A 14,454-nucleotide genomic window follows, 5' to 3' on the forward strand; every position below is an offset into this window, starting at 1 on the left:
GAAGCAGCGGATGCAGGCATTGAGATAGGCGTTGAAGGTGCGCCTCTTCATGATGTAGCTATCGTAGCTGATCTCTGTGCGACCAACGTTGATGCTCCTGGTCAAGCTCCCGCTCTGTCAGCTGTCGTACGCGGGGCTCCTGCCGCGTGTCACCGACACCGCAGCTCCCGGCACCGAAGCGAGTCTTGGGACAGTACTTCCGGCGGGTACCGTTCCTTGACGTCAATGTCCCGGTCCCGTGGAAGACAGCATCGTGGGCACCACTGCTCCCACCGCTCCTATGGTACCGTTCGGTCGGTGGTGACCTTGGCACCCAGCCCCCCACTCGCTGGGCTGTACTGCTCAGCCAGACCAGATAGTGGCACCGGGCCCGCAGCATGAACAGTGGCAAGGGGCCCCATGGAAGGGACAATGGTGTAAATGGGCACAGTGGCCGCCAATGCCCACCCAGGTGGGGGACTCCCTTGGTGGCCAGGTCGTCCGAGGCCCTGTTGGCCTTGCTATCTAGGCAGAGGGACAAGTCAACAGGTTTTGAGTTGTCGGCTCCGCGCCTGGACTCCGACCTGAGGGTTGATCCCCTGGCACAGGCTGAGGCCTACAGCCCCATGCTAGCCTCCTCTCCTGAACTGGATGACACCATCACGGCACCGCTGCCCTCTGCTCCACAGGAAGACTTTAGGGCGCATCAAGACCTGCTAACGCGGGTGGCGTCGAGCCTCCAGCTGCAGGCCGAGGAGATGGAGGGCCTGTCTCATTCCCTCTTTAATGTACTGTCCCCCTCCGTGTCGGGCTGTGTGGCTTTACCCCTTCCCCAAGGTGTAGCCAACTTCTCCAATGCCTTGTGGCTAACTCTTGCCCCTCTGGCACCAATTTCCAGGAAGGCTGAGAGGAAGTATTTTGTGCCAGCCAAGAACCATGAATACCTCAACTCTCTGGTGGTGGAATCTGTGAACCACCAGGAGTGGAAGGGCCAGCCCGCGGCCACCCCCCAAGAATAAAGACGCCGGGAGACTAGACTCCTTTGGTAGAAAACTTTACTCCTCTTAGAGTTTCCAGCTCAGGGTGGCCACCATCAGGCCTTACTGAGCCATTATGATTTTAATTTATGGGAGTCCCTGCCAAAGTTCGAGCCACTCCTCCCAGAGCCGGATAGGAAGGACTTTAAGGCATTGGTGGACGAAGGGGCGATGGCAGCCAAAGCTGCCCTGCAGGCAGTGGCAGAGACGGCGGCTTGCTTGATGGCCTCTGCGATCTCCATGCGCAGGGCATCATGGCTCCTCCTGTCCAGGCTTTCGGCAGAGGCCCAGTCCCTCACGCAGGACCTGCCGTTCGACAGGAAGGCCCTGTTTGCCAAACAGACGGACGTCAGGCTGCACGGTATGAAAGACTCTCACACCACCCTGCAGACCTTGGGCCTGTACGTCCCTCCGGCTAAGGACAAGGCCAGACCGCAAACGTTGGCTCACTCTGCACAGAGCAGATATGAGCCCCTTACAAGAGGCCAAGAGAACCAAAAGTGCCGGCCTCAACGACAGTCCTGCTCTGCCCCATAGCCCGGGCCCTCTAAGGTCAAGAGGCAGGGGAAGAGGCGGTTTTGACTATTTGCAGGGGGGAACCAGGGTAGTTGCCATGGAAACCCCCTACTAATAAAGTTTGTGTTTAGCAACCGATTGTCTGCCTTCCATGGGGAGTGGTCACAAATAACCTCGGACCGCTGGGTCCTCAGCACCATTTCCAAGGGCTACATGTTGCAGTTCAGTTCACCCCTGCCCAACCACCCCCCGATCCTGGTGGGCTTGGGGGACCCAGAGCACGTTCACCACCTACGTCAGGAGGTGGAACGACTACTATGCCTGGGGGAGATGGAGAGAGTGCCAGTAGAACTCCAGGGCAGGGGCTTCTACTCCCTATATTTCCTGATCCCAAAGATGAAAGGAGGTCTCAGGCCCATCCTAGAACTGAGGAATCTCAATCGGTTTATGGTCCGCTCCAAGTTCCTCATGGTATCCCTGGCTTCTATTATCGCAGCCCTGGACCTTCAGGATGCATATTTCCACATCCATATTTTCAAAGGGCACAGGCGCTTCCTCAGTTTCCTGGGGGGCCCGACCACTACCAGTTCACGGTTCTCCCATTTGGCTTATCCACGGTGCCCAGGCTGTTCACAAAGTGTATGGCGATGGTGGCAGCCTACCTCAGACGAGAAGGGGTCCAGATGTTCCCATATCTGGACGATTGGCTTCTCAAGGGCAACTCACTGTCTCAGGTGAGGGCCCGTGTGGATCTGCTCCTGTCTACATGCACCAATCTCGGTCTGTTTGTAAACGAGAACAAATCAACACTGGTCCCGGTGCAGCACATAGAATTCATAGGGGCACTACTGGACTCCTTAAGGGCCACAGCCTTTCTCCCAGTGGCCAGCTTCGAAACCCTCAAAGGTCTCATCACCTCGGTCACGGCTTTTTATGGTGACAACAGCAAAGGCGTGCCTTCAGATCCTGGGACACATGGCAGCGTGCATGTATGTGGTCTGCCACGCCAGGTTCTGAATGAGGCCCCTCCAGCTATGGCTAGCCTCCCACTTCTCCCAGGCACGGGACGGCCTGGACAAGGCCCTCACGGTACCGACCCCGGTAATTGCCTCCCTACAATGGTGGTCCTCCCCGGGCAACATGCTCCAGGGGGCTCCTTTCTGGGAGACAGCCCCATCAATAGACCTGGTTTCCAATGTGTCAGACTTGGGCTGGGGAGCCCACATAGGGAACATGCAAACCCAAGGGATGTGGTCAACCTTGGACATGTCCCTCCATATAAATGTCAGGGAGCTCAGGGCGATACGGTTGGCATGTGTGGCTTTCATCATGCAGCTTCACGGCAAGGTGGTCAGAGTCCTTACGGCAACACCGCTGTGATGTTCTACATCAACAGGCAAGGTGGGGCATTTCCCTGAGGGCTTTCCACCTACCGGGCGCCCACAATACACAGGCCGATTGCCTCAGCAGGGTTTTCTTCCCCCATTATGAGTGGTCGCTCCACTCAGAGGTCACTCACCGGCTCTTTCGAGAGTGGGGAATTCCCCACATGGACCTGTTTGCGACCCGCCAGAACTGGCATTGCCCCCAGTTTTGTTCCGGGGGGGGGGGGGGGTGTGGCTTGGGAAGGGATGCAATCTCAGATGCCTTCCTCCTGCAGTGGTTGGACCAGCTTTTCTGTGCTTTTCCACCATTTCCCCTTATAGGGAAAGATCTAGAAAAAGTGAAAGCAGACAAGGCACGTATCATCCTTATTGCCCCAGCCTGGTCCCGTCAATACTAGTACGGGACCCTACTGGACCTCAGGTGGTCCCTCAGAGGAGGTTGCCACTTCGCCCAGACCTCCTCTCCCAGAATGGGGGCTGCCTCCTTCATCCCAATCTGACCGCTCTCCGCTTGACAGCATGGCTGCTCAGTGGCTAGACGAGGAGGAGAGGAGGTATTCTGAGGAAGTCAGGCAGGTCCTCCTGGGAAGTAGGAAGCCATCCACACACCGGACGTACCTGGCGAAGTGGTCCAGATTTTCTAGGTGGGTGGGGGAGCGGGGAGTCTCCCCATCGTCCGCACCGCTCCAGTTTATCCTTGAGTACCTCCTGTCCCTTAGGACCCAAGGGCTGGCACCCGCCTCTGTCAGAGTACGCTTGGTGGCCATATCGGCCTTCGACACGCCGGTGGAAGGGTACTTGGTCTTCTCCCATAATATGACCTCCCGCTTCCTGAAAGGCCTTGACCGTTCATTCCCGTATACTAGACCCCATGTACCACAATGGGACCTAGACCTGGTGGAGTTCCGCCTCATGGGACCTCCCTCTGAACCCTTGGTCACGTGTTCCTGGTCTCCCCTCTCCTGGAAGGTAGCCTGCCTTGTAGCAATCACGTCAGCCCGACGTGTCTAAAGCTCAGGGCCTTGACCTCGGAACCTCCATATACAGTCTTCCACAAGGATAAGGTTCAGCTTTGCCCATGCCCTGCATTCCTCCCGAAGGTGGTCTCCGCCTTCCATATGGAACAGGACATCTTCCTTCCCGTGGTCTGTCCCAAGCCCCATTCCTCCAGTGAGGAACGCCACCTCCACACGCTCAATGTGAGCAGGGCACTGGCCTTCTACCTGGATCGGACTAAACCGTTCTGTAAATCCTCGCAACTCTTCGTTGCCTTCGTTCCACCCAGCGCCTTTCTCACTGGATCACCGTGTGCAGACGCACGTGCTATGATCTGGCAGGGGTTCCCCCGCCACCAATCGTCAGGGTGCACTCAATGAGGGCTCAGGCCTTGTCGGCTGCCTATGTAGCCCATGTCCCTATCCAGGACATCTGTAGGGCTGCCATCTGGTCTTCAGTTCACACGTTCACTATGTATAATGTGATAGTCTCCCAGACTAGGGATGATGCTGGGTTCGGCAGAGCAGTACTGCGTCCCAGGAACTAGTGAACTCCTACCCACAGATATAGCTTGGAATCATCTACTGTAGAATACACATGAGCAATCACTCAAAGAAGAAAAGACAGTTATCTGTTCCTTCGAGATGTGTTGCTCATGTCTATTCCACATCCCGCCCTTCTTCCCTCTGTCAGAGTTGTCTGGCAAGAAGGAACCAAGGGTGGGAGGAGCTCGTGGCCTCCCTTATAGCACGATATAGAGGTGCAACTCCAGGGGTTGTAGCAGTGCTTCCCCCCCCCCCCCCCCCCCGGGTACTGCTAAGGGAAAAACTTCCGGCACCGGTGCACATGGTGCATACGCACACCTACTGTGGAATAGACATGAGCAACACATCTCAAAGAACACCAGTTACGGAACAGGTAACTGTCTTTTTCAGCGTCCCTGCTGTTAAGGTGTGAGAAACCATACAAATACATGTGCTCTGAGCTGTCCATCAGATGCTCCAGCAAAACCAGAGAAGATCAGAAATAACATTCATGATATTTCTAGGACCAAAAATAATAATAATTAATAATAAAAACCCTTAAAGCAGTGAATAGCCACAAGCCTAATTCTTGCCTCTTTTTTTTTTTAAACATAGATAACCTTTAAGGTTGAGATAGGTGTGTTTGTTCTAATATGTGAAGTCATGAATAACTTCCTCAAAAAAGGTTTCAGAGTAGCAGTCGTGTTAGTCTGTATCCGCAAAAAGAAAAGGAGTACTTGTGGCGCCGTAGAGACTAACAAATTTATTTGAGCATAAGCTTTCGTTGCATCCGATGAAGTGAGCTGTAGCTCACGAAAGCTTATGCTCAAATAAATTTGTTAGTCTCTAAGGTGCCACGAGTCCTCCTGTTCTTTTTCCTCAAAAAACTAAGCCCTACATATTTGAGTGACCTTCTATTCGATTTTAGTCGAAAGGTGAATGTTTCTGGAAAGTGAAAACTGATCAGACTTTGTTTAAAATTAAAACTCTTATAAAACTGAGGTGCAGCCAGGTGCCAGGTCTGAAGCTTTAAACACTGAAGACACACTTTTGTTTTTAGACAACTCTCGCAACGTCTAAAGTTTGAAAACATGTCTTCTCCTTGAACAGAAGGATTTTTGTGGCTGTGATGCTGTGACCAGAAGGGAGAGTGGGATGGGAACGTCTGGTTAAGGGGAGGGAGGAAGGAGAAAAGTATGTGTTTGTGCTACTGGGCTCTCTGGATTGTGGCATGTCGACTCACTGAGCTATGTAACTATGTGCTTGAATGATCAGTACCATCTGGCACTTTCTAAGCTCTCAGTGTTGTCCCACTGTTCACTTGTCATGATTTGAGCCTATGATCAGCCAGGCTGGTGGCAATTGAGCATTTGCTGTCAGGTTTACAGTGATCTGTGAAATGAGCTGATGGACTCTGTCCAGTTGCCTTCCCATTATCCTACTAAATGAATTTGTCCTGTTCCCAGCCATTTCTTCTTGGTCCTTAGGTCTCATTCTGATCTCTCACTGGGAGGGGTAGATTATCCCACATCTGCCTACAGTGGGGTTCTTACCCCTTTCTCTGAAGTATCTGGTACTGGCCACTATCAGAAACAGAATGCTAGAGTAGGGGGATCTTGAGTCTGATCCAGTATAGCAATTAATAGACTTAAACGAGAAACTGCAGAACTGAAATTAATTTGCAAACTGGACACCATCAAATTAGGCCTGAACAGAGACTGGGAGTGGATGGGTCACTACAGAAACTAAATCAATTTGTTAGTCTCTAAGGTGCCACAAGTACCCCTCCTTGTTTTTACAAAAACTAATTTTACGTTGCTAAATACTCACACCTTCTTGTCAACTGTTTCAAATGGGCCACCTTGTTTACATTGGCCTCGTTAACACTACAGATGTGATTTCCACTCCTCCTTGTCAACTGTTGAGAATTGCCTACTTCCAACTTAAATTGAATTGGCTCTTTAGCACTGACTCCCACTTGATAAAGCAACTCCCGTCTTTTTATATGCTGTGTATTTATACCTCCCTGCTGTATGTTCCACTCCATGCATCTGATGAAGTGGGTTTTAGCCCACAAAAGCTTATGCCCAAATAAATTTGTTAGTCTCTAAAGTGCCGCAAGGACTTCTAATTATTTTTGCTGTTACAGACTAACACGGCTACCCTCTGAATCCTATGTTCCTGTTTCTTCATAATGAATTGTCCTGGGGTGGTAAAAATGGAAGAGAACCTTCCACTGTTCTTCCTTTGCAGGACAGCATATGCCCCAAAGACTTAGGTGGTCCTCGAATTTGAAAACCAAGCACTGCTAGGAAATACACAGAATGTCCTTCCAGGATGGTTATTTTATGCAAATAGTCCTACTGATCCAATGTTATAGAAATTCTATTTTTGAAATTGGCCTTTCCCAGGAAAAAATTGCAAAACCATGGACACTTCCCCTTTCAGATTGATGTTAGACATGAGATCCTTTGAAGGGGAAGAGTGAGAATTTGAGGGAACCATTCAAGCCTAGACAACCTGCTTTAGGACTTTTGCCTCTGGCTCTGAGCTTATTAGGTGGTGGCAAGCATTTGACCATGTGTGTGCGCACACACACTGCTGGGAGCCACTCCTCGAGGGCTCAGGACACTATAGCAGGTGGCAGCCTAGAAGATCCCAAGTGTGGGGTGAGCCAAAGAGGCAATGACCTTGCAAAGCTTGCTCCCTCCCAGGCTCAGTGCAGCAGAGGAGGAGATAGCAATTGCCTTGAGGATCCTGCCCTCCATCACTTGTAGAGACACAGGTGCCAGCGTGTTGATGGAGTAGTAGGGAGCAGGTTTCTCTGGAAGGGTGAATGGGACTCTTGCTGAAAGCTCAGCTGTCTGCTGGGCTTCATGTCCAGCTGGCTGCATTTGTTCTGTATGCAACTTGTCTGCTCTAGCCCTCTCCTTCTCTCCCTCACTTGTAGCTGGGTTCCGTGTCCACAGCTAAATGGATACATGTGGGGGGGGGGGCAAGTAGAGTTGTTTCCTAGGGAGGAGGGTGGGTAGAAGAACTTTGAATTGGTAAATATCTGTGGGCACTATTGCTAGTGGTGTAAAAGCAGCTTATATGTAAAATGTCTTCCTTCTAGAAATAATGTCTGTTTAAAAAAATATTGTAAGTGTTCAGAGCCTGACCTATTAAAAAAAAAAAAATTCACACTGGTGTTCCATGCCCTTTGTCAGAGGTTGTCTGGGCCAACTTCTCCTCTTTAAGAACATTTACCACTTTTTCCCTTTCAGCAGATCTCCTCTTTGTGTAATGTATTTCTGTACTAATGTCCAGGTTATGTTGCTTCACACAGGGATATTTGGGGAGGTGCCCAGGTGAGACTGAGTCTGATATTAAAAAAGAAGAAACCGTAACGCTTGTAAAATCTTCCATGTGCCTCTATACTAGCTAGTTAAGCTCTCCCCTCCCAACTGCCTAGTCGTAATTTTTTTAATTCACGTGACATCTTCAAAACCGTGGCGTGTTACGACTCTTCTGGTTCTGTATCATAATGAAGGGGAAGAAATCTAGATATTTAGCAGGGAGAGTCTAGTTTCATGAGGAAGAGATCTGGGGTGAGGCAAGCATTTAGTCATATAGTTGCAGAATCTACTGGAGCGAGAACTTTGTGCCCAGAAAGGAACTGTTTTTTTGCATAGCAAAGTGGGATGGGGAAACCCCAGTTTCAAAGGTAGCACTGTCAGTCTGAATGGACTGGGTGAAACTACTAGATGGGGGGAATTATGGTGGCAGAACCAGAGTCAACTTTGCATAGGTCAGACAGGTAATATTTTAGTCAGCGGATTGGGGATCGTTTTCACTTAACAGCAGTTCTGAAACAAGTTGAAACATTTTATTTTAAATATTTGTAGCATGTTAGGGTCAGGCCCTTCTGAAATGACTCTGGGGAGGCTAATTGCACCAAAAATAATCACCCCATCAGAGTGGAAGATCAGAATGCCCTTTTACCATCCACCTCCGGAGGGTGGTACATTTTGAGTGAACCCCTCTTAGAGGGCTCACTAGGGCAAGCATTCATTCGTGCCGGGGCGTACCGTGTGTGTAATTCAGTTTTCTGAACTGGAGACTCAGAGTTGCAACTGAAGGAGATGAAGTTAGGGGGAATAAATGATAGTCCCCTCCCCCCCCCTTCCAAATGATAGTGAGCTATGCCCCTGCTTTGTCAGGGGGTGCCCAAACAACAAATAAGACTGTCCCCTCCCTCCTCCAAAAAAGAGCACAAAAACACCTAATCAAATAGACAGGTATCAAGACTTGAACACTGGCTAACTCTGCCTGTAGTTTAGTTTTAATATCTGCTTTACACACATTTTTCTAGCTCTTTACTTTGTCCTTGGCTAAATTCTCTGTGTGCGCCATTTTTTGCTGGAAGCCCATTTTTATTTTTTAAACTAGCAAAAATGTCCACCCCACTTGCCTTTTCCTGCGGCAATCTCGAGCGGCCTTTCAGCAGTAGAACTCTTTCATTTTGCTGCTTACGCAATATGGGCCAGATTCTGATGCTCCACAGTCCAGAGTGGTGATGGATCAGATTCCAGGTTTTTGCTGTCACTTAAGCTTCTGCAGCCTCACACATGTGTATCTGAGGTCAGAGTCATGGCCCTTTTGTAACTTTTTTGTTGCCCTATTACTTGTATCAGTGTGAGGACTGTAAATTCCCTCTCTGCTCCCCCCTCCCCCCATTGTAACTCAGTTTCTCTTGTGTCCATGTTTCTTTCAGGCCCTTGGAATGCTCTTTTGGCACAAGCATAATATTGAGAAATCCCTGGCGGATTTGCCCAACTTTACTCCATTCCCAGATGAGTGGACAGTGGAAGACAAGGTCTTGTTCGAACAGGCCTTTAGTTTCCATGGGAAAACATTTCATAGAATTCAGCAGATGGTAAGTAGGATCATAATAATTAGACCTGGAAAAAACTGTTGAGGTCACCTTGTCCGCTACAGGATTGTTAGCAATCATGTAACTGCTCTTTTTGAAGACTGTCTGGTGTGGGGGTGGGGTTTTGGAGAAAAGCTTGACTCTGGCATTGTCATTCAGAGGACTATACTGTTTTGGGATAGGGGAGGGACTATTACTTTTATCACCTTACATTCCTCTAGCAGCAGACACAGAATCCGCATGTCCTGCAAAGAAAAAGTTTTCTAGAAGTAGAATCTGACTCTTACAATGTTGAGAGACAGTTCTGACTATAGAATTGGTAGTGCTTTTGATTTGTCACTCATGGGGCCACTCTTCCTTTTATTCGCAAAAAGAAAAGGAGTACTTGTGGCACCTGAGAGACTAACCAATTTATTTGAGCATAAGCTTTCGTGAGCTACAGCTCACTTCATCGGATGCATACCGTGGAAACTGCAGCAGACTTTATATATACACAGAGAATATGAAACAATACCTCCTCCCACCCCACTGTCCTGCTGGTAATAGCTTATCTAAAGTGATCATCAGGTGGGCCATTTCCAGCACAAATCCAGGTTTTCTCACCCTCCACCCCCCCACACAAATTCACTCTCCTGCTGGTGATAGCCCATCCAAAGTGACAACTCTTTACACAATGTGCATGACAATCAAGTTGGGCTATTTCCTGCACAAATCCAGGTTTTCTCACATCCCCCCACCCCCATACACACACAAACTCAGTCTCCTGCTGGTAATAGCTCATCCAAACTGACCACTCTCCAAGTTTAAATCCAAGTTAAACCAGACCATCTGGGGTGGGGGGGGGGGAGGAAAAAACAAGAGGACACAGGCTACCTTGCATAATGACTTAGCCACTCCCAGTCTCTATTTAAGCCTTGATTTAAACTTGGAGAGTGGTCAGTTTGGATGTATCACAAGTATCGAAAGCCAAAACTTTTGAAATTTTGATCCTTAAGTAAGAGGGACCTGACTTCCACCTATAGCTCCCTGATTTTTAATGGAACTTGGATCAGGCCTTTAAAGTTATTGTTGCACTCCGCATCACTCTGCGTGGGGTGAGGTGAGGGGCAAGAGTGATGCAGGTCTCTTCTAGGGCAGCCTGCAGAACTCAAATTAGTCAGCTACCTTAATACAGGTTTAGTTGCTTGATGGAAGGCAGGCTTATCATGTAGACATACAAGACAATGAGAATGAAAATATTACAACCTGCTACACGCTTATCAAAGGTTGTAGAAAGAACCAATATTGCATCCTTTTAAAACCTCTTTTGTTAATTGAATAGATATGGCTACCCTATGATGCTGGTTATGACTTTCCTGCTGGCTGTCATAGTATTTACCCTAGTATGGCCCATGTGATGTGAAAGCCAGGTAGTGCTGTACATGTAAACCTGTGAAGACTTGTAAAAAGTGTAACCATTTTATTTTCAGCTTCCTGACAAATCGATAGCCAGTTTGGTGAAATTTTACTATTCCTGGAAAAAGACAAGGACTAAAACCAGCGTGATGGACCGCCATGCTCGTAAACAAAAAAGGGAACGGGAAGAAAGGTACGTTTGCAGTGAGAGAGACTGTGTCTTGCCACTCATAAATCTTTTTATGATGATCCTGGAATTTCTGGTAGCCTGTGAAGAACTAGAACTAGGATTTTTTCCCCCAGACACTTCCTGGTGCCTCTTTCTCTCTCTTTTTATAACCAAAATCTGTGTCCATGTAAACATTCATGACCAAATTCTACCATCTGATTCACATGCAACTCTCGAGTCCCTGTAAAGGGAGATCACAATGGTAATTCAAGGGCAGGTTTTTAGCCTTAAATGTAACATTGCGTAGAATGGGAGCATGCACTAAGTGGAAGAATGTCAATGTTTGGCAGTCCCCTCTCCATTTTATCTACACACTTGTACCAGCAGAAAGCTGCTACCAGAAAAATGCTTTCAGGGCCAAATTCTCTACCCAGAGCAATGGTCGAGTAGACTGGCTTTGTGATGGGAAGAGGAGGAGAGAGAAGAGCTCACACTAGCTGTGGTGGATGAAATTCTGTACCCTCCCCTAAGCCACTGAGCTTCATCAGATTCTTTGTTCCCACTACTTCAGCCTCAGGCCTCAGCAGTCTCCATGGCTGCCGTGCCTACCACACACTGCAGCACCCTTCAGGAAGGTTTGGCTGATAGTTCATGTGTTTAGCTACACAGAAGCTTCCTGGAGATAGAGATCCTCTTTCTCTGGATATCCCCACTCGAACCTAGAGCAGTTGGGGCCTCGGTAGGCCATGGCTCCTTGGCACATTGAGGGGTTTAACCGTCTGCAAAGGTTCTCTGCGTCCTCATCCTCCTTGTCTTTCCTTTCTCTTGAAATATGTAGCAGTGGTGCTTTTGCCATGCTCCAGATGTTTCTTGTCCTTGTGAACAGGTACTCTTCCCAACCTGCTTTAAAACTCAATCTAGACATTTGTAGAGTTAGAACTTCTCTTAGAGCCACATCCGAGGAAAGTAGATACCTGTCACCAGCTGGCAATGCTCTGCACATGTCTTCCATCATACGGCTCCTATTTCATGACTGCTTAGCCCAGACCCTAGCTTTTGTGCCTCAAAAAGAAGATCCCTATAGGAAGAGGGTCATTCCCATGGTGGAGTTTATTGAACCACACTGCAACAATGAGCCAGCAAGACTGTCTTCATCTCGCAGCTGGATCCACCACATCTGCTTAATTGGAAGGAAGAGAGTGGGCTCAAAGGAGAACGCCACCATCCAACTAATCCCTTACTTGGTTGACTTTGGTTGGCTTTCCTTTATCCGTGCCTCCCTTTCATACTGTTATTTCTGGTTTTATTTATTAACTTTATTCAGTGGAAAAATAATTGTGTTTCCTAAAAGGAGCACTTGTTTGTAGTTCACACTATATAGTTTAGTATTCAAAAAGGCTGCATCTGGCATTTTTGTTCTATACTTGTAAACTGCACTGAAATTACTGCCACCAGGAAATATCTTTACTATAAAGACTTTTATAGATGGTGTATCTAAGGTGCTATAAACTTCATGGAGAGTGAATGGATGGGCTGCTCCATTTCTGAATTTCAAAGCCTTTGAGAGAAGCAACAGGAGCAGAGATACTTAGAGTATGTCTACACTATGGAAACTACACCAGGTTAGCTATGTCTAAGCTGCTGGAAGGTTGTTTTTTTCCATCAAAGTAGGAAAACCACCACCCTGAATGACAGAAGCTATGTTGATGGAAGAATTTCTCCTTTGATTTAGCTACATCTACACCAAAGGATAGGCTGGCAAAGATACATGGGTCAGGAACGTAACTTATTCACACCCTGACCAACGTAGCTACTTTGACGTAAGTTTTAGGTGTCGACCAAGCCATAGTGTTTGCTTTCCATATTTAGCAAGCTAAAGAATGATTGGCAGGTTTTTAACTTGGCTATTCGATGTTTAACTAAGTAGAAAAAATGCAGGGAAAAATTATGGAACTTGTGTCCCTGCTTTGTGGGGGAGATAAGAGAGCTGTGCTGTCATTTGAGCTTGAGACTAGAATGTGTGAATTCTACAGCTAGTTTGTGTTCCAGGCCTGTTCACTTGTGGATTAAATTGTGCTTAGGTTAAGTAATGACTGTAATAAACCTTTGCAAAATGGGTTAAGTTTAGTGGTCTCAATCTAGTTTGTAGTGGTTTATGTGACCCTCTAGACACAAATTTCCAGCACAGTTGGCACCTTTTGGTGTTGGTCTCAGCAGACACCAAGGACTGAATCTGTGTGGAGGTAAAATTGCACTCTTGCCCTTTAGAGTTAAGGCTAATTAAAGGGGCAGTGAGCGGAATCTTGCCCTGCCATTGAATGTGTTCTGTGACTAAACAGAGGAATTCCCAAGACACCTTTCAGCAGCACTAAAATCACTTTTAAAATAACCTCAAACAAACTTGGGACTCGGTTTTCAAAACCTGTTCTCTTACTTGTGTGCCCAGAAGTGACAGAATTTGCATGCACAGACTAGCTTGGGAATCAGTTTTGTACAGGAAAGCATGCAGGGTTTGCATAAGTGACTGCAAATGAAAGACCGTTAACACCACCTTAAAATGTGTCCCTCAGTGACTGAGCAGGTGCATGTGTCTTGTTCATACTCTTCACTTGGTTTATAATTTAAAATAATAAAGCAAATAAAAACTGAAACCTAAATGGTGAGTAAATGACTGAGCTGTGCAGACAGTGTACTCTGGAATTTTAAGAGGGTATGTAGAATATAATGCTGACTTCTACAACTTGGCTAACTTAATGGGTTGCTGGATTTCATGGGACCAGTGAAACCTGCATGTGTCCTTTTTAAAATAAACATAACCCAGATAAGATTATCCTTGCACTCTGGGAACATCATAGAAAGTAGAGCAATTAACTTCAGCAATGTACGGTACACTAATTCTAAACCATACGTGGAAGTATACCTTAATGTGAATGGTAGTCAAACACTAAATTAGAATTCCAGTACAATTAAACTGGCTAGGTGTTCCAAGGTCAGATTCAGTATGGCCCCAATTTGATGCTGCTTATTATTATTATTCCGTAATTGTTAGAATATGCTTTCTCCCCCCCGCTCACCCCCCCCCAAGGAATTAAAGATGAGATTATGGGAGTGCTAAACATATGTATGGGTTTTGTTTGTTTGTTTTAAATCCCTGGGAGAACTAATTGTACATGTGGCTTTTTGTTACGTTTACAATTTTTAATTTAATGTATGAAATCCACGTTAAAGCTGTTTGCTCTAATTCTATATCGTTGTTTGTCTGAGTTTGCTTGAAGTTAAAAAATATTCAGCTAGTTCTCTTTGACTCTAACAGTTAGAGAATTCCTGACTTGTTTTTTAATTTTATTTTTGCCTTTGAGTGTGAACAGACTTCATTTTCAAATTTTGCCCAGATATACCACAGAAGAGTTTATGTAAAAGCTTTTAAATGAATGGTCCCTAATGTGGTTATTTTAAAGTGGTAATTGACTTTAAAATTCACCAAAAAGAAAAGCTGTGGGATTGAATGCTCCATCCATGCCTGACTTTCAGCAGACTA

At 47.1% G+C, this 14,454-nt stretch overlaps 1 protein-coding gene across 3 annotated transcripts in view; it reads left to right on the forward strand.

The window, feature by feature from the left end:
* Positions 1–14,454, forward strand: part of RCOR1 (REST corepressor 1) — a 127,033-nt gene that overhangs the window by 85,523 nt on the left and 27,056 nt on the right. For all 3 annotated transcript variants that reach the window (XM_078853389.1, XM_073349705.2, XM_078853390.1), the window contains 2 exons: positions 9,194–9,355; positions 10,822–10,940. In XM_078853389.1, the coding sequence (XP_078709515.1) occupies positions 9,194–9,355; positions 10,822–10,940 (281 nt within the window). The remainder of the gene's footprint in view (positions 1–9,193; positions 9,356–10,821; positions 10,941–14,454) is intronic.

This window comes from Lepidochelys kempii, chromosome 6, assembly GCF_965140285.1.
Source record: "Lepidochelys kempii isolate rLepKem1 chromosome 6, rLepKem1.hap1, whole genome shotgun sequence".
In the NCBI taxonomy this organism is placed as follows: domain Eukaryota; kingdom Metazoa; phylum Chordata; order Testudines; family Cheloniidae; genus Lepidochelys; species Lepidochelys kempii.